Source organism: Myripristis murdjan, chromosome 24 (assembly GCF_902150065.1).
Source record: "Myripristis murdjan chromosome 24, fMyrMur1.1, whole genome shotgun sequence".
Lineage (NCBI taxonomy): Eukaryota > Metazoa > Chordata > Actinopteri > Holocentriformes > Holocentridae > Myripristis > Myripristis murdjan.
Window position 1 is genome coordinate 12,514,487 of NC_044003.1, and position 20,981 is coordinate 12,535,467.

At 43.2% G+C, this 20,981-nt stretch overlaps 1 protein-coding gene across 7 annotated transcripts in view; it reads left to right on the forward strand.

The window, feature by feature from the left end:
* The window catches only part of utrn (utrophin), a 217,804-nt gene extending 206,259 nt beyond the window's left edge, over positions 1–11,545 (forward strand). For 6 of the 7 annotated variants that reach the window (XM_030047485.1, XM_030047484.1, XM_030047486.1 and 3 more), the window contains 5 exons: positions 118–355; positions 4,188–4,263; positions 4,584–4,667; positions 6,889–6,914; positions 9,968–11,545. In XM_030047485.1, coding sequence (XP_029903345.1) covers positions 118–355; positions 4,188–4,263; positions 4,584–4,667; positions 6,889–6,914; positions 9,968–9,976 — 433 coding nt within the window. In that variant the 3' untranslated portion in view covers positions 9,977–11,545. The remainder of the gene's footprint in view (positions 1–117; positions 356–4,187; positions 4,264–4,583; positions 4,668–6,888; positions 6,915–9,967) is intronic. The other variant, XM_030047488.1, reaches the window with a different exon arrangement.
* The last annotated feature ends 9,436 nt before the right edge of the window (positions 11,546–20,981 follow it).

Genomic DNA, 20,981 nt, shown 5'->3' on the forward strand with positions numbered 1-20,981 from the left:
CTTTTGAGTGATCTGTTTGAGACTCTTGTTTTTTTCTCTCTGGGCATTTGCTTGGCTGTTTATGTCAGCATGCATAGGTGTGTCTTAATATCTCTGTTTCCCACCCTTCTCTCCCAGGACTCTGCAGAGGGAGTATGAGCAGCTGAAGGAGCAGCACGGCCAGCGAGGGACCCCCACTGGAAGCAACTGGGAGTCTGAGGGCCCCTCTTCCCACCCGGATGAGGCCGACCTCCTCGCTGAGGCAAAGCTGCTACGTCAACACAAGGGCCGTCTGGAAGCCCGCATGCACATCCTGGAGGAACACAACAAACAGCTGGAGTCGCAGCTCCACCGCCTCCGACAGCTGCTGCACCAGGTAACATCACATACAGGCGTTTAATATCGATTCAGAGCAAAGCCAGAGTCATCCTTCCCTTTATTTCTTTAAGCAGATCAATGCAGTTGAATCTGCAGAATTTATAATCGGTGCATCGATGCAATGAGTGAATCGTTTACAGAAACACATAGTTGAGAAGACGCATCAATATTTAGGATAGACTTTACCTAAACAGCCAATCAGAAGAAAACGATTGCAGCTTGCTGTCTTACATACATTTGATTTGGCTAATTATGCATTCGTCTAATCACTGAAAGAATGGGCATAGTTCAAAAACTCAATGGCTCTTCCTCCATGACAGTAAAATGAACTGGCTTAGATAGACGCAAACTGTAGATGTGAATTGGCTGATCTTAAAACACAATAGTTTCAGTGTTGGTGCAAAGCAGAAAACAAACAACACGGCCAGCTGCCACAAAAAGAAGTGGAATGAATGTTTTCCCCAGCCGAACCACTTCTCTCTCATTTGCGAAGTCCCCTTCAAGCACTGCACACGCACATGAGAGATGCAAAGTTCATTTCTTGCTTTAGTCATCTTTTCTTTCAGTTAATTTTGTTCGTTAGCTGTCGAGGAGGAGCAGGGCAGCAGCCGCAGCTCACACGAGCCAGCTGGCATGGCTGTGATTTAGTGCGACTCAGAGAAAAAAAAAAAAAAAAGAGCAGCACTGATGCAAATCACTCCCAGAGAATCAAAAGAAATCATTCAAAGTGAACAGATCATTCATAAATTGTACTTCAATAACTCATAAATGGCTGCTTGTGTACCCATCAGCCCCCACATAAAGGAAAACACGCCATTCCATACACATACACTCTTTCTTATGCAGAGTGCCTCAGATCCATCATCCCTCTCTTGCTGCGCCTTTGAATAACAAAAACTGCTCATCTACGCTCAGATTACATCCTAATCACAGCATTACCATTCCATCCAGGGGTCCAGCGTCCCTCTCCAGTCCCTCTATCAATAACTTCCTGATCTGTTTATGCCCAGTCTAATTGCTCACTAAAGTTGGATTGCTTGCGCCAAGCAAGAAATACATAGCCCTCAAGCCAAACAAATAGCAGTCCAGACCAATCAGACAGAGCAAACACAGGGCAGGTATTGGCTCTCTCGTAGCTCCGGAGCTGCAGGCACAGTAATAACTCACAACATTGCACCAGGAAGGCAGCTGACGTGACTCGGCGGATTTTTAACGGATGAAGATTTACATGTTGACAGAAACACGATTTTTCTACAGCCAGCCTGAACCAAATTGGAGATTTGCCTGCTTTTTTTTTTTTTTTTTAGACAATATATCTACTGTATATGATCTACTATATATGCACAGAGTGACGGACTGTTTTTTATTACAGAGTTTTATATCTATATATATCCTGCTGTCAGCCATGTGTCTCTTGGTGATGTGTTTGTGTTCATGTCTTCTTGGTGCACAGGGTGAGTTTGAACTTTGTTAGCGCATAAGTCTTTGAAATGTCTCTGCCACAGTGTCACCATTTCCTGTGTGTTCACTGTACTCGGCGAATAAAGTGAGTCTGATGCTTATTCTTAGATACAAACATGCAACCATGCATAGTGCCATACCTGCTACAGTCGCATCCCTGCCTACACTTTTATACACATCATCACGTTAAATAAGAACTTCTGTTATCTGACATTTAAGTCCCCAGAGTGCTTCCCGTATGTCAGCATGCCTTTCTGTCAACCACAGCGTTACTGCCGAGCTCCACAATAATAAAGCCAGCCGGCTTGATGCCACGTATTAAATTCACACTCCTGAAGGCTGAATAAAGCCCTGACCTTAGCTATTCTAAGACAGGCCTCAAGAAATTGGCTGTGCTCCAGAGATGTTTCCAGCATGTTAGCCTTTACTAGCGCCAGGGGCACGAGGAGATGAAGGAGGGGAAGACGAATAAGGACGGGGGTGGGTTAAGGGATGAAGCAGAGGAGGGGATGGGATGATGGAGGCTGAGAGAGAGAGAGGATGGAGTGGAGTGCTGGAGAGGAGGGATGGAGGGATGGAGCAAAGATCGATTCGGTTTCTGTAGTTGAAAGCTGAAGGGAATATGGGATGCTGCAGTAAATGTCACTGGACATCAAATGTTCACTTCTGTGCTTTGGAGAGCAAGAGAGCGTGCTCGCCAATTGATCAGCTGTCCACGCAAGTTTCTTTACAAAATCCCTGCACCTAATCGATCAATTAAGGTACTTTCTTTTTGTTATGGTTTCCTTTTCGGTCATTGTCCTTTTTATATTGTCAAATTTCTCATTTTGTCGAACATGAATTCCCATCAGCTCCTTGTTTACACTACACTTTATGAATGAAACTGTCCACATAGCTTGAAGCTACATTATACAATGTACTGTAACACTCAACAGTATTTACTGACTACTAATCTTCATAGTATGCTGTTTTCGCAGCTAGTATCACATCAATGTAATGTACCATTTTTTACTAACTGGAAATTATGCAAGACTAAGCTACGTCAAGACATTTACCAACGTTTATCCACCAGCTTCAGATTTGAAAAACAGCTACATAACAAATAGAAAAACCACATATCTCAGTAGATTTTTCAGTTTATTTTCGGTTGTTTGGCTGCTGGCGAGAGTTGAATAATTTATTTTTAAGTTTTGAGTTGCAAGTAGGTCCTCCTTCTCTACCACAGACTATATTGTGGGACGATACAGTCGTGTACAGTGACTGCAAACATAAACGAGTTAGCTAATTAAGTGTGTATGTCGACATTGTTAAGTGTACTATATTTTCATACTTTGACAATGTGAACATACACACTCAAAACTTGGTTAGTATGAGTGTGTGTGAATGTGTTTGGGACAGGACTTGCTTCTGTGAGTTGGTGTTTTCATGCCTAGATACCCCAGTTTGCCTGAAATTGGCTTTCCAGTCATTTCAGTGCGTTTCGGGGCGTGTGCCGTCTGCCATCGGGGAAGTCAGTGTTGAGCCAGATTGTTGCTATCACGGCTTGCAGCTATAGCACAGGGAAGTCATAACAACAATGGCAGAAGGCAGTAAGAAACAAAATAGCAGGGAGGCTGAACATGCAGCAAACACAGGCTGTTCAGGAAAAACACATCGACGTTGCTTTTTTTTTTTTTTTTTTTTTTTTTTTTTTTTTTTAAATTGCAGAACGCTGCATTCACTGTCTGCTTGATCGCTGCCTGTGGTGGCTGTATCGATGTCCATCACCTCAGCCTCGGGCTAGATGCCATTTCAAGGTAGATAGCAAGCTGAGTTATAAGTGTCAGTGTGGAAACGTGACCAAGTGAGGGGAGAGGAGGGCAGAACTAACCAGACACTTCCAGCCGCGAGACAAAAACGTACATTTTGTGGCGTTAAACCACCTAAACATTTCATTTAGTGAATTATTATGGACACAGGAATATTTGTTAGAGCTTTTGGCTGGCTGCCATCGCTTTGAACTGTGAAGTCTTTACTTGGCAATCCAGGAATTCCTACCGTAGCTCTTATTAAAAATAATTAATAAAATACTTAAAAAGCAAATGTTATTTCCTTCCCGAGCTTCTTGGCATCTGAGTGGCAGCATGTTAAACTCGCGTTGGGACTGCAATATTGACATATATGATGAATATCTGTACACATTACAACAAGCCTTATCATGCCATCCTCTGGTATTTCCCTCCCTCCATCTAGTGGAGCACAACTAATCCTGAAGTTGTCACAAGCAGTGGATGCAAAGCGAAATAAATGATGTTCTAATGCTCTCTCTCTCTCTCTCTTTCTCTCTCCCTCTCTTTCTCTTTCTCTCTCCTTCTCTCTCTCTCTCTCAGCCGGAGGTGGATTCAAGGGTAAATGGAGTGTCTTCTCCCAGTGTGCAGGAATTAGGGCCACTTAATGAAAGCTCAGGTGAGACACACACACACTCACGGAGATATGCAGACACGCCACAGAAACACCCACACGCTATTGCAGGAGATTTTCCAGCTTTTCACGTCTTTACAGCAAAAAGCACCCAAAGTGTAAACCGAGGTGCAGCACACTTTCTCACTTTCCTTCCCCTGCAAATGAAAACACATTGCACACAGTGGCACCATATTGAAGTGTGTCTGATGTAATAAAATTCAACCTCTATATATATTTGTGTGTCTGTGTGTGTGCGTGTGTGCGTGTGTGCGTGCGTGTGTGTGTGTGTGTGTGTGTGTGTGTATGTGTGTGTGTGTGTTCAGATGAGCTGCTGGACCCCCACAACAGCAGCTCTGACCTCGCAGATGTAATGGAGCAGATTAACAACACCTTCCCTGCATGCAGTCGTAAGTTTCCTTCTCCTCCTTCCTCCCGCTGTTTCCTCCCCACTAAAGGCAGATTTGTGCTTCCAGACAAGGTCGCCGCTTGGAAAAAAAAAAAAAAAAAAAATAGCATGCTTCTTTCCGTTCAGCTGTTTGTACCTTTTCCTTTTTTCCCCCCACCAAGAAAATTCATGAGTCGTCTCCAAAGATGTGTGAATTGGGCGACCGCAAGTTTGTCCATAAATTGGGAAACGAGTGTAATGGATGTAATAAAATGACCCGGACTGCACATAGCTTAATGCACAAGGTCTCAAAGGGTGGGTCCGGGACCAGCAGAGGCCCCTGAAGGAGTTGCGGGGGCGTCCCAAGCAAAATGAGGAGTAATTTACTTGTCATGTAGTTTAAGTGACGACATTTTATCCCAGTGAGAAAATGAGTCATAATTATAGGTTTCACTCTCACCACTATCTCCCCACTTACAGTTAAGACACAATACAAATCAGCACTGAATCAACAATGGCAATCAACAGTCTTATGATAGAGGGCTCGCTGGGACAAAATCTTAAAACGGCTTAATAAGCTTGAGAACACGTAAAGCCACAGAAATCCCACCAAAATAAGGGCCATCGTGTTTGTGTAGGCAGAAGATCAAAAAGACACGATCCGGTCTGTTCACAAAACAATAACAGCACATCAGTGTGCCTAACCATATAGCGTTTTAACTGAATACCTCAATATTGATATTATGGTATTGTTCTTGTGATGTTATTTACACAAAGGATTTTTTTTTAGCCCGCCAGTAAACTGGATGTGATGAGCAGGCGGGTCGAGGCAAATAATTGAAAAAAAAAAACTGGACCTTTACTGTACAGCTGCCTTTCAAACCAGGAAAAGGCAACACGTATGCCACATGATGACATTATGAAATCCAAATCCCAGACAGTACTGCTATAATGTCAACATACCACTCAGCCCTACAACCAGAAGTTGCAGAAGTTTTTTTTTTTCTCCCCAAATGAAGGACAATTTTGAATTCCCTGTTCTCTCCACCACATCCTCCTCCAGGCCTTTATTTATTTATTTATTTACTTACTTATTATTTTGGTTTTATTTATCTAGGTTAGTCCCATTGACACCGAGAATGTCTTCCACAAGGGCGACCTGACAAAGACAGCACAAAAAAAACCAAAAAAAAAACATAAGTAATAGAAATTTTCAGAAAAAGTCAGAAGATGACAAGAGGGGAGAAACAGTGGTGCAATCCTGGGATAATCAGCATAATGTAAAGCATCGGTAACCTCCAATCGACTGATCTCCCACTTATTCTGTCACCTTCACTTCTCCCTCACTGAAGTCCTTGATCTTTGTGGCTTCGTCCCCTGCCACCTCACACACTCCTGCGCTGCATCATTACCTCTTCGCTTTCCCTCCTCCTGTCATCCCGCTTTGTGTGTTCGATTGTGTGCCTGTCTGGCTTTGTTTGTCTGTGTCTGAGTGTGTGTATGTGTGTCTGTGTGTGTGTGTGTATTGATGTTTTGCCCATCATATTTAACTGATGGCTCCAGGGAAGATCCATGTTTGTCTATATCCTTCAAAAGGTCTTGTGTGTCCATGTGCTGCATCATCAATGAAGTATTATATAGATTATGTTTATTCGTGCTTTTTTTTCTGTCGCATACTATAAGATACATGCATATTTCTTCATCATATGGCTTAGTGGTTTTGACTGATGTTAGAGAATATACTCTGTCAAATGCAGAGATCAAATACAGCCTCGAGATTGTATTTTTTTTTTATTATCATTTCAATTCGGTTCTTGATCCGATGAGGAAAAAACCTTTACCTCATTACTCTCCATGGCAGGAACTGGAAGAATAGCTACCTCTGGGGATGTTCGTCAAATAAAAAAAATTAAAATGTTTTGAGTAGGGAGTTAGAGCTCACTGACTTTAAATTGCGTTCGAATATTTTGGGTCGAAACTCCTATGAGGAGTTTAGTTAAAAATCCATTCTAATCTTCAGCAGGGGCTCCGAGGTTATTAGCATTAGGTTAGCTCTCAGCTCCGAGGTGCAGATACTGAACGGCACATGACTGAGTGTGCGCTCGGGTGTGTGGGAGAGACCCAGAGGGCAAAAATTTAGAGGAGGCTTAAAAAAAAAAAAAAAAAAAAAAAAAAAAAAAGGTGAAGACTATGGAATGCAAATCCTAAAACTACTCTGTTGTCTCTTGTCTTTTCTCCCGTAGCCTCAAGCCTCTCCTCAAGACCACAGGTAAGACAAGCTCCCTCCACACGTTCACGTACGCCGCCGTGAGACCCGCAGCTGAGCAGGGAGAGAGCTTTAGGAAACCCATGCACGCAGTACCTCCTTAAGCCTATTAAAGGATAAGGTTGATATTCTTCAACCCAGGCCGTATTAAAATGTTGATTCACATAATTTGTAAGCGCACATAGCACAAACTCACCGCGAGCTGCAGTGACAAGGAAACTTCACACTCTGCTGCAGCTTCTTGCGAGGCTTGAACACGGTCTAACGGGACATTTTGGCCTCATTAAACCACTGTAACTGACCTTTTTGAAATTTAGGAAACAGTGCAGTCAAATACGCCTTGAAATCGTCCACTGACAAAAAAAAAATGGTTGCAAACTTTGTTTTCCAACAGGTTTTATTGAGCATTTACATATCCATCCATACCCATCTGCTGCTAAAGCTGCATTCAAATGAACTTGTAAATTTCCCACCTACGACAATAATATGTTCACATTTTGGGCATGGGAGAAAAAAAATTACATCAACAAGTAAAAGAAATTTTGCATTTTTTTCAAGTTTTAGCATTTTATTTGCTTAAAAAGTGAAATGCCTTGATGATGTCACTTGTCAACTGAAATCATAGAAACCAGAACAACAGCAGCTCTGAAATGCTGATTATAACTCCGAGTTGGATGACTTTTTTGTTTGTTTGTTTGTTTGTTTGTTTACAAATCAGATCTCGTTTTTGACATATTTTCAACTTGTGAAATTGCTCTGTTGGATTGTGTTGCAAGCAAGATGCAGCAGAGCGGTGAGTTTCTCATCAGGGAAGTTAAAGCTGGGGTTGTGTCGTTTGTGATTATAAATGATGGGAATCAACTCTAAACCATCAGCCATTCTGTCGTCACTGATGAGGGAAACAAAACGTTTTTTTTTTGGGCTTGGAATCTGGAATCTTTTTTTTTCTTGTGTGTGTATCTGTGGCTTAATCCACTCCATGAGGTTGAGTAATTTGTAAAGGCGAGAGCAGCAGGAGCAGAGCAACATTTTAGAGGTAATTACAGCCGCTGTCAGAGGAGCAGTCCCCTCCGTCCAACCTCCACCTGCCCCAGCTCTCCGTGTTTGCGAGGAGGAGACAGATAATGGATCTCGGGGGAGTGCCATTAGCGCCTCCTCTCACTTCTCTGTCGGAGGCCAAGGTGCATTTTGGGAGAGAGGTCCTGCAAAAGCTGTTGTTGCTGACCTGTTCCCATTGTAATTATTTGCCCCCACTCTTTTGCACCCCACTCCCTTTTCCTCTCTCTCTCTCTCTCTCTCTCTCCCTCTCACTCCCTGAACTGCTCGGCTCGTCTCTCCACACTCGGCTAATGCCTTTACACGCCAGTTAAACTGCTTATTTGCTATGAATCCATTTTTAGAGGCTGTTTCATAAGAGCTGCATATTTCCTTTGGATTTTTACTTCCGTCTTTGATGACCATTACAGCTTAAGTTGTTACGATCAGCCCTCGCTAATTTAATTAATTTCAGGTCAGGTTTGATATTTATGTGCTTGTAACATACACTCTGTATTCGTCCGCCACCTCTCTTCTCTGCCTGGATTCAAGTTAAAGACTCATTCATTCATCCTTCACGTTTTTTTTTTTTTTTTTTTTTCCTCCCGCTGTCCTTATCTAATACCATTTCATACGGTTCCAGTCGGGTTTTACGCCACGGCAAGGGTGAATAGGCTTGAGTGCTTTCGTTTTCAAAGAAGACAACTGCGTTATGTAAAAACTCCCCTGAGTCATCCGTGCCCACCTGCTCCCTTTTCTCCACACTGTGCTCCTAATGCTCCTCCTGCTCCTAATGGACTGTAACCAGCTTGAGGGACTGCAGTCCATTTACCAGCTTTCAAACCCGATTACTTTTTGAGAACCTCTGATATTTCCCTGCAGTGATGTCTTGATGAAGAGAAATGAGGCGGGTTCACCTGCGGTACTTGGAAACCACGACACACAAACCGAAGCGGCAGTAGTAGTTGTTTTTTGACGGTTCTTCAGTCTGCCAGTCCCCTCATTGTTGCACAAACACACTGCAGCTGTAGACCCTCTGCATTAAGCACTCGAAGAGCTTTTATTTTCTTTAGCTGCTGTATTGCTGATATTTTTGACTGTCAGTGATAAAAAGGCAATTCACTTTAGGATTAGACATCAAGTAGGCCTCGAGAACCACTCGTGTTGATGGGTTTTGATGATCTTGCGTGTTTGTGTGTGTGTGTGTGTGTGTGTGTTTGTGTGTGTGTTCGGTGCATGGTTGTGCCAGCAGTCTCTCAAGCCAGCCAGTATCTTCCACAATCTCTGAATGCTCCTCGGCTGCCTCCTGTTTAAAATTTGAGATACACCCGGAAGCTGCCATCTTCCCTCAGACCGGCTCTGCAACAGAATCGAGGCAGTGCTGTCTGTCTGTCGGTGGCTAATGTGTTAGCAGCAGCCCAAACCGTGATGGAAGGGACATAATACGGACAAAACCAGTCAATGAAGACACTGCAAGACAAATATTTTAAGTAAATGACAGAATCGGTCATGCCTGAAAAATTAGGCTGTTACCACTGCCTGTTGGAAGAAGGGCAGTGATTTGCTAAACTAAGCAAACACATTCACTGAAGTTCTCTTAAATTAGTCACAGAAGGAATTCTGCCAAGCTCTACAAGAATGAAATTGAAAATATCTCTCTGGATTTCCATCTGCTTAGCAGCTAGCTGAGGGTTAGCTAAGCTCTGAGATGTGGGGCTTTTTTTTTTTTTTTTTTTTTACAGAGCAGATGTGGTTGTGCAGAAAGCAGATGCAGATGCATGGAAATGAGGACATTTGCCTTCACTTCCTATATCGGCTTCAGACATGCAAAAAAAAAAAATACACAGAAGCAGGAGGAAGCATTTGGAAACTGCAAGAGCCACATGTCTGTCTTGAGAAACTAGTGGGGCAGTGAGGAGTGTGTTTCACTTTTGGCTGCATTTTTAAATTTTTTTTTTTTTTTTTTTTTAAATCTAATATGCTGGCTAACGGATGATGTCATGTTTCTGTTTCTTTTCCAGGTGATGTGAGGACAGTCAGCACACAGGACGGAGTGTGTATGTGTGTGTGAATGTGTGTGTGCGTGTGCGTTTGAGTGTGTGTGTGCGTGCACAGTAAGCGTCCTGAGAGACAGGAGCATTCCCAAACACAAAACTCGCCCCCTCCCCCCATCCCATCCCACCGCCAGAGGACAGATGGAGAGCTATCCCCCCCTCCCTAAATCCCAAAGACACACAGGACCAGACAACTTTACTACTATTACCACCTTGTCGTCTTGTACTATGCAAACTGTACATTTTATGAACTGTAGATTGTACCTGAAATTGGTTAAACATTTGTCAGTGATTTGTTTGGATATGCGGATGACTATTTGGGCTTGGGGCTTTGTATAGTAAAACTGTTTTTTGTTGTTCAGAGGGTGGTGTGGGATTTGTGTTTTTGTTCTTGTTTAGTTCTGCCTTCACTGGGAATCAAACTGTTACATTTATTTTTATTTTATTTTATTTTTTATTTTTTTTGTCATTCCACTGCTATATTCTGCTTTTTACCTCCCGGCCCCAAATTGCTGTCATTACAAGGGACGTAGCCACAGATTTTGTTCCAATTTTGGGAGCACCCATAGTTAAGTGGCTCAAAAAAAAGAAAAGTAATTTTCAAGATGTAGACTCCGTGTCAACCCTCGAAGCAGCTGTTTTTGTTTGGACGATCTATCTCGTAGCATGCTTGATGTCAAGTTCCCCTTTAAAGCATTGATATGACTCTGACGGCATTGTAAACTTTACCCCTTCTGTGCCTATACAGTTTGTCATTCCACGTGTGGAAGACAGAGATAACAGCTGATAAATTAAAGTTGCATTGTGTATAAAGGAGAGAGGATTTTGGAAACAATAGATTTTATTTGAATCGAAAGGTTTTTTTTTTTTTCTGAATTTGGGTTCGTAACAGGCCTGCAGTCATGTTGTAGAATAGCCTTTTTGTGTTTGTTCGTTTTTGAAGAAGATCTATGTTCGAAAAATCAGAAGAAAGCCATGATTGCCTTGCTACCTCAGACTCATAGACACAGTTTCGCTTGCGTGGTTCGTAAAACTTGTTTCAACTGAACAATTAACTCGTGATCATAACAGAGTATGAACAACCTGGTTTAGCATTTTAAGCTTGTGCTTACTGTATTGATGTACACTGCAACGAGGAGATACCAAGTAAAAAAAAAAAAAGACAGCATTCCTATTACTGTACCACAATGGGTCTGTGGCCTGCTGAAGCTAGCCGCCCGTTCTGATGAGTATTATTTTATCTGTTGTTGGTTTTTCCACTGGCCTTCTAGCACTGGTCCCTCACTGCGTTGTGTTGTTGTGCTATATGCTATCCTGTAAAACTTGTGAGATTTAACAACACTACTATAACCTCCTCCGACTGTGGACTGATGATCTTAATGATGATGGTGATTTTGATGATGATAACTATCGTGATTACAATCATGATGAACCGTACCATGGCAGAACTGTGTCGTTTCTCCTGAGGTATGTAGAATAGATTGACAACACTACGTGTAATATGGCTACATTGTTTTATTCTAAATAAAGTTTTTATAACAAGTACGCACTTTTGTTTCCTGCCTCTGAGAGTATTAACAGAGATAATCTGAGAGGGAGATATTCCACCCACAAGACTGTGTGAGGCCACCTCCAGGGGGCGACAGAGTGTCAAAACAGTAGCATTAACAGTGGTTAATGGGATTTTCCCACAAAATCAGCTCTCTATTTTATTCCCCCAATAATCATTGGTGAATATTGCCAGATGATAATGAAGAAGATACGTTTTTTGTGATGATTATTATTTTTTTGGTTTTGCTCCCAGTCAACATCACAGAGCAACAGTGACAGTGGAAATCCTCTGAAACTGCCCTAACAATCAATTTCACATCATTTATAAATATTATAGATGTCTTGACATTATAAATATTATATTTGTATTATTTATAAATATTTGGAATCAAATGTAGATCATTTCATAGCACTGCCCCCGATGGATAAAAGACCGAACTGCACTGTTTTTCTGTCTGACAGCAGCCAGTGACCGTGGTTTCTCTCTCTCTCTCTCTCTCTCTCTCTCTCGACTTTGGCATTACTCTGATCAAATGTAACATTTGGTCTGCTAGCAAAATTCATAGTATAATTTTGTAATGCAGCTCTTGGCCTTATGAGGAAAAATTTGCAGTAAAACAATTCCCTTCTGCATCAAACTGTGTGAGACACCAACCACGGAGCTAAAATTCAAACTTAATGTTTTCGTCCGCCCTGTTAGGGCCCTAATGCATTATTAGGGCTCTCATAGTATATCACTGAAGTATACATTTCAAGGTAATGTAAACGCACCGCTTCACAGCATTTCATAAATAATAAAACAGTGGTGTGATAAGAAATTCATCCCCTCTGCTTACAGTCATCCCGTATGCACCAGCTGACCTGCATTTAAAAGCATGGCACACGCCCGTACTGTACCTGGAATGAAGAAAATAGGCCTCATTACCGGGAAAATTCTGACGCGTCATCTCGCCCAGGCTTAAGCATTATTATTTATCAAAGGAATTGATCACCCAGCACGAGGTTGTATCATTATTATGTGTTTGCAGTGAGCATGCTGAGCCGGAAACTGGCGACTCCAAATGAATGATGAAAGGTAATTAGGGGGTGTGCTAGCCTCCCTCGCCTAGTTACCCCAGCCCCTCAAACCCATTTTTTTCCCATCTGAGCAGCATTACTCACAGGGGGCTGTATACATTAATTCCGGCGTTTCTTAAAGATTATGTGTTGTCGGAGAAATGTTGGAAATGGAATCAGCTCGTTTCTTGCTTGGCCGTATAATTTTTGGCTGTTGCTGACCCTAAATTAAATCTGACTTCGCAAGTGAATTAACGGCGCAAAATCTGCCTGTCAGATCCTGAAATAATTTTTCAACAGGGAATTATCCCTGCAACACTCGTGGGCTGTTTCCGTCCCCGAGCAGCTCCTTTTTCCTGATGTTATTTTGTTTTTTTATCCTTTCCATCTCTTCCTGCAAGACAAATGGTTAAAAAGCAAACGTAATAGTTGAACATAAATATTTCCCTCGTTCCCTTCTTCCCCCCAGCTCTGTGATGAGAGGAGGAGGAGGAGGAGGAAGAGTGGAGGTCTCTGACTTCACACCCTAATCACTTTCTTAACGTCTTCATTGTGATGCCTGTGTGAATGTAAATCAGTTAAAGAGGAAGACTTTCTCATGTTGGACAAATCTCTTCTTAATAGCGCTCCCTAATCATGCTAAGGTCCAGCCATCCCATAAGACGCTTCAATTATGCAACAGCAGCCTGCCTGGTTGTAGTGCGCCCTAATTGGATCCATGGATACATATTCAGAGTCCTTATAGACAGAGTGCACACATCCTCCGGTGCCCTGAGGTGCCGCAATTAGTCTACCACTCCCACTTCTGTATTGTACCCCAGGAATCAGCTCATTTGTAAAGATAAATAAGTTTGTAATTTATAAATTGGCGTACCCAAGAGGAGGTAGCAGACAGTCTTGTCTAGATGCAGAGGGAGCCGGTTAAGGAAGTTCACTGGTATTGTCATTAACATTCATATGCCAATTATACGCAGACGAATTTCTTTAATTACTGTAGCAATCTAAGGTACTCTTTTGAAAAAAAAAAAAAAAAAAAAAAAATGTTGAACCAAGACTACATTTGTCATCAGCAAAATGCCCTGGTGTATTTGAATCCTGTTTGGATGCAGATGAGGTGAGCAACACCGTGGCTTAATAAGCTCGGCTGACATGCTCGCCAGCTTCAGCAAACATTAGCATTCTGCAGAACAACACACGTTGATCTGACGGATACATTAATAATATAATAACAATGTCATACTTGACTTGCTCCTTGTAAGGTAATTCTCTCTTCTCTACGTTAAGGTCAGGCTCAGATGAAGAACGGCACCACTGAAGCTGGTGGGGATTCAGTGGTTTGCTCAAAGACACTTCAGCAGAATGGTTGGAGGATGGAAACTGGAGATTCCAACCCAAGTGGGCAATCTGCCGCCCTTGTGCCCAATCTTTAAATCAGACACAAGTGTGCATGTGTAAACGTGAAAGAAAGTGAGCTTGGAGGGGGAGTCGCTGATGATTTTAACCATAGCTTTGACAACCAAGCCAAAACAACCAGTCAATTTGCCATTACAGGGTATTCAAAGCATGAATTCTTTAAAAGGAAATCCTGCACAGGAAAGAGTAGGGAGGTGACCAACCCACCACTAAGAATAGGCACATCAAACAGAAAAAAGACCCAATGCTTTTAAATGAGCCCCAGCAAACCTTAAATGACACCACCGCGTATCAGCGAGTGAAATAAACAGTGCTGAAAAGACAGAAAACTATAGATTTAAACGCTGCCCTCCGCCTGTCAATAAAACAATCCTAGATGAGTACGAAATGAGGGATGACCAGCCTCCGCCTGTAGATCAAACAGAGCCATCATTTCTAGTCTGAGCACAAAGAAAACCCAGGCTGCTATTGAAAGTGAGCGATCTCATCTCTCACCACCTACTCCCGCAGAGCTGCTACAACCTGCAATTTACAGCAAGGCAAGTTACTGAGAGACCCTCAACTTAAAAATACAACACCTCGGGGTGTATTTGCACCGCTACATTGCCCTTAGAGTAAACATTAAAAAACCATAAGCCCTCTTTGGCTTACCAGGGGGACTACATGCACAGGGAGCAGCCTTGGAGCAGAGTGCAGCTGCAGCACACCTGCACTCAGTGAGCCACTTCATGCAGCACCCTGATTGGCCCCCTGTTTGTACTTGGCCCCAGTGTCCCCCTGCTAAGCAAGTAAGCACACCTATCATTTCTGAGCTTACAGCACCATTGCTCATATCATAAAACCTCTTGAAGCTTGATTTTCTCTTAAACATCCCCTTAAGTGTTTCCAAGTTGGACTATTTTTTCCCCATATATTCAAATTTTCCCCTTATATTGAGTAAAAGATTCAAAAGCAAGATGCCATTGTTTTACAGCCGCACCAATAAGAATCTAGTATCTAGATATTTTGGGCATCAATTTATACACTTTTCACTCTAATGCAGCAGGATATCATCTTGGTATTCTGGAGATCTCCGCTAGAATATCAAATAAAGTTCTATAAATTGGGTTTGAACAAAGCTCGGCCACGCAGCGTGCATTTGTAATGATGAAGCCTACCGATGGGACTGGCAGCGTGGAAGAGGTTTTTATTATGACTCGCCTCTGGCAATCAAATCTTAATCCTGGCATTGTTATTGTAGTGCTCTACACGCACCTACACAGCACTGCAGCAACTCTCCTGGCCTGCATCTGAACCTCTGATAGGAGCCCAAACAATATCTAATCTTTTTAATTACCTTCTCCTCTTGTCCCTTTTCTGTTTTGAGCATCACCATCTGCTGCCACCCATTCTCTTTGCTCTTGGTAAAAACAGAATAGAGCGACTCCTCCAGGCTTCCCTCCCTCAGCTGTCTGCCAATAGGGCACTGCAGCCCATCTTTTTGGGTATCAAAGATGGGACGGCAGTGGCGCCGGTGCTGGGTGTTTATTTTTTCCCCTCCTCTGCCCTTTTCTCATTCATGTAGCGACAGCGGCTGGCACTCGAATCCATTCGACAGCTGTCCCCTTTGATCAGATGCTTGGCAGGCAGCGGCTGCTGGTGGTACGGGTGTCTTGGCTGAGAGCTGCCCCCTGGCACACAGGAAGGACAGAGAACAGATGTAGAGGAGGAGGGAGGCAGGACACTGCAGGACCGGCCTGGGATGTGGGATACAGGATACAGGCTGGACCCCAGAGAGACGGAGGCAGGGATGGGTAAGAGGCAAGCAGCCCGGCGGGGAGAAGCCGAGAGAAAACCGAGTGAGAACCGAGGCAGTTCCTGTGTTGATTTCTACTACATGTTAGTGATTGCATCTCTGTTGTGCTGACGCGGTGCTCCTCCACAAAAATGTTACTTTAAGGAAAAAAAAAAGCTTGTATCCTCATAAACTGTCCAGTTTTAATGGTTCCCTTGCAACTCTTACAGCATCTTCAAGTTTATTGTCCTCAGTGCACTCCAGCTTTCCAAAATATGCTGACGGCATGCAGTAACTTAGCATTAGCTACATCATTAGCTCTCTCCATGACAATTAGTTTTAAGTAGCTAACAGTGCCGGGCCTCCCTCTGGCTGGGCATTGATCTGCAGAGTGAAGCTTCCAATGTGGCGGCTTTAGGGAATATCCGGGGCAGTTGTCCCATTGAATCAGCATTTTTTTTTTCTGCGGGTCTTGAGAGAAAAAGAGAAAGAGATAGGAACCTTTAAATGTATATTAATTATAGCTCATATCTCTAGAATGTACTGCATTAACAGCAGGCCCATCACAGGCATCCACAACTTTACTTATTTGACACAGTCTCCTCTTGCTCAGCTGTCCTCTTTCTGTTTCTTCTTGTTTTTTTGTTTTTTTCATTTCCCAACACCGATATTGCCTCTCACTTGTTCCTCCGAGTATTGTCATCATTGTGTTATCACCCACCTGTCTCCTTTACACACTTTGATTCATACCTGAAGCTAGTCATTATCACCCGGCCACCACACTCACATTTGTCATCCCTTTTTTACACGCATTACCTTCTGTGAACCTGCTATAAAAGATACTCACACAGATTGACGTTCTTTTCCTGCAAGCTGTGCACTCGTTTCACCCGTCACCTGACTCTCACATCTCTCTCTCTCTCTCTCTCTCTCTCTCTCTCTCTGTCTCTCTTTCACATCCCTCAGCCACGACTAATGTGCCGAGCTCTTTAACACTGTTTAGAGTCCCACACCTCTTTGGCCCTGCCTCATTTCTGATGCCCGGTCTGAGCTCAGGCGTAATGGAGGGAGGCAAACAGAAATCGGAGTGTCAGAATGGGAGCAGTGGGAGGCGAGCAGGGAATCAGTCAATACCCTCCCCGGTTTTATTACACTATGGGTCATTAGCTGCGGTCAGGTTGTTGGCATTCTTGGTCATGGTGCTAAAAGCCCCGCTGCCACAACGCCAGTATGAACCAATCAGGCCACTTGTAAACACAGACACAACCAGGATCTAAATCTGATACTTATTTTGTGCGGGCTTTGGAGACGAACGTGACCCGGGCCTCTGCTGCTCAGATTTGCACAGACAGATAAACATAAGGCACACACTGTGTTCCTGCACAACACTAAAAGGAGCCTATAAAGTCCCAAATGTTAAGCAGCAGGTGAGCAGTGGAGCCAGAGGACGAAGCCAATAGTTTTCTTTTACTTTGATAGACAAGTTGTAAATAAAGAATTAACTCAGAAAAATCAATGAGTGATCTGCGGGGATTTGTGGAGGGAAATTCAAGTGATAACAATGGGAGGCGGTAGTGGAGGAAGACAGGTAGAGATAAAGAAGGGGGGCCATATTGCTGCATGTTTATGCATGGGCACATGTATTTGCTTATGCATGCACCATAGGCATTTTATCAGGATGGGGAACAATTATTTCTTCACTCAGCATACCTTGCAAACATCTCTGGCGATCAAATCTTAATTTAACCTAGTGGACAGCACCTCAGCAGACGAAAAATAGTTTTCTTTTGTTTTTTTTTTCTCCCGAGATCCACCGTAACATAGTTGCAAACAGTAGTATCCAGTAAACAATGTAATATAGCATCTGTATTGACTGTTACATACCTTTTACAATAAAACACTTGGTATTTGTCAGCGTGCACAAGTGCAGGCTGCCGGCCAAATGGCTGACAGTGACACATTCTCTGCCAGCTATTTTTGCGACTGTTTGGACCTCGGCATCTTTGGATTCAGCAGAAACCCCTGAACATTTTGATGTACAACATGTCTGTGTTTGTTTAAAGACGAGGGACCGAAGACACCCGTGCAGTGCCTGTGGAGCGAGACGTCTCTGTGGGGATCCGCTGGCAGAATCTGTCTTGAACGTGACGTTACCGGCTTCTGAGCGCTGTAAAGCCGAAAGCAGAGGGCAGATTGCTGGCACCAATAGATTCAGCAAAAAACACTTTGTATATAATATGTGTACGATGAGTTCAAACTGAACAAAGTGGGATAATTTGGCAGTAAATGTTGAAAACTGGGACATTTTAGTGTTTTCGCAGATTTTTATCAGGACAGCAATTTGAAATCAGGACAAGCGCGGACAAACCAGAATGTCTCGTTTGCGTCTATTGAAAAGGTGCAGTTAAGAATTCGGATTTTCTCATTTAGGATGATTCTTGAAATCAATCTTAATCTTCCAGAAAGATTTGAGAGCAAAGTGAAAATATCTGAAAATAACTGAAGAAGCTCCAGGTCTCAGTGTCACTGCAGCAGTGTGTTAGTTAACATGCCATGTTAGTTAGAACAATGTTATATACGTTTTCATGGCTTGAAGGGTTGAAGAGCCAATCAAACTGGGGCAGGAGGAAAAAAAAAAAAACAGAGGTTGTGTTTTTTAATGCATCGCTCTGAACTTCTGCACTTGATGTGTAAAAGCAGCTTTCAAAACTCCAGTAAAAACACTCTCTCGAGTCAGGAGAGATCCACCAGCGGGCCTCTCTCTGCATGGAAAGGATATGTTTTCTTCGCCTCATGACGACTATACAAAAACAATTTTAAAGATGATTTGCTGCTTTATTTGACAGTCACAGTAGAGAGAGGCAGGACAGGCAGGGGGAGAGAAGGGATGGCATGCAGCAAATGGCCTGAGGTCGGATTCAAACCCGGGACGCTGCGATCAGGACTACAATATATTTTAGTTTACCGTCCCTTCAAAACTTTAAAAAAAAAAAAAAAAAAAAAAAAAAAACATCAATGTGCTCACCTCCGTTTTGTGCGTAATGACATCCGTTTGATATGCATATGATATTTCGGTGTGTAAATGGAGCTGGAAAAGTTGTGACAACACGCGCTAAATCCCAGGTGTTTTGCTCGAACCCTTGATGTGGATGAAAACGCGTGTCTGGCACTGACAAATCCAATGCGGATCACACCTCCACGGCTGACAGGTTCTGGCAGACGCAACACTTTGTGATCCCCGCAGATTGTGCATGAGAAACAACCCTGAATTATTAAAAGATCATTCTAGGCCTTGGTTGCTGCGAACGCGAGCCAATGAGGCCAATATAGCAAACACAGAAACAACCAGGTTACAACAGAACGGGTTGCCACGAGTGCGAAATGGGTTAGTGAAAGAAAAACTGGTCTTCTGTGGTCCAGATTTTTTCATTAAACGGAAATGGGTCCTCTAAATATAAAAAGGAGAAAAAAAAAAAAAAAAAAAGCATAAAAAATTATAGTGCCCACCTCTGTGTTTTGCATAATGACAGCTGTTTGGTATGCAGATGATATTCCTGTGTGTAAATGGGGCTGAAAAACATTTGCAACTTCTTTATGCATACTAATACGAGCTAAATGTGCTCCCAGGTGTTTCGCTCATGGTTGTTTTTATAAAACGTGCCCAACAGAAGTAATTGAAACTCGGGCTTTACACAATATTCTTTATTTTCATGAAAAAAAAAGTAATAAATATCAAAGTGTTCCCCTCCATTTTAGGCATAATGATAGCTATTTGATATGTATATGATATTTTCAGGCGTAAATGGAACCGGAAAGGTGTGACAGAATGTGCTGCGTCCCCCCGGTGTCTTTCGCCGACCCATTATTTTTTATAAACACATCTGTCTGCCACCCGCGGATTGCAATGCCGATCACGCCTCCGTGCCGGGCACGTCGGGATACACACTCCGATTTAGCCCGCGGATGTGTGCGTACGGAAGGCGTCTTGTCTGTCTTCCGCGTGGTCCTCTGTGGTAAACCCCGTGTGCGGCTCCAGAGCAGCTTGTCAACGCTGTTTATGAGGCGCCGCTCACATACAGTACAGCTTCATCACAAAGCACTCCAGAAAAAAAAAAAAAAAAAAAACAGAAAGAGACACAACAAGGGCAGCAGAAACTCAGAGGAACAGGGGCCAGAGCTGCAGCTACATACTGTACGTGTGTGTTCACGTGGTAATACGGGAGTGTCGGTGTGCGAGATGAGCCGATGACAGGGAGCAGCTGAGAGTCAAGGCAGGATGAAAATGATGCTTGAGCCTGGATTTACATGCTGAAATTGTCTGATTCCCCGACAAGCAGCAGGAAATTCACCGCGGAGGAAGGGGACCCTATAGGAGACGGCTCTGGCCTCAGCTCTTTTGAGAACAGACGCATTCCTTTTGACAAATGGGACGCTAATGATGAAGACACAAGCCACAGAGGCCTTAAAAGAGCTTGTTAAATCCATCAGAGAGAGAGTGAAGGGAGACCGGGGAGTTGTCACGCGTCTCAGGAACTAGAACAAGTAACTTCCCCGGCGAGGAGAAGTGATGAGAAGAAGATGTCAGTGAATTATGTAGGTAGGAGTGTGGAGTGAGAGCGGTTTGATGTGATCATTTAACCTCAGCTGAGATCACATGGGTCTGCACAGCGGGGGGCGGGGGGGGAGAAAATCCTACAACCACCTCGGGCTCGTGAGACCCCGTCAAAACCCTTCGGAAAAACTCAAAAAATGCACGGCGGTTGATCTGCGAGAGAGAGAGAGAGGCTGCTGAGGTAGAAGTTTTTTGACGCAACCACAATATGCATGGGAAACAATAGGAACAAAATCTGAAGAGGGTGGAGAAAGTGAAGAAAACAAAAAGCGAAACTTGAAACTGAAAAGAAAAGTAGCAGCCAATATAATCGATGGAGAAGAAAAAAACAGAGGAACTGAACAGAAAAAGGAGAAAGAGGGCGAGTAGAGCGTCATGCTGAGGGCTGACAGCATCCACCTCTTATTAAGCCCAGCTTAATCAGATGTATTGTGAGCGGCTGAATAGTGAAATCACTACTGTTCTTGGCTTTGTACTACGTGAGCTGAGACGGAGGCGCTCTTCCACTCGAGTTTCTTGTAATAACTGAAGGAGCGATCCTTTTAATCATCCATCCATGAATACAGAAGCTATCC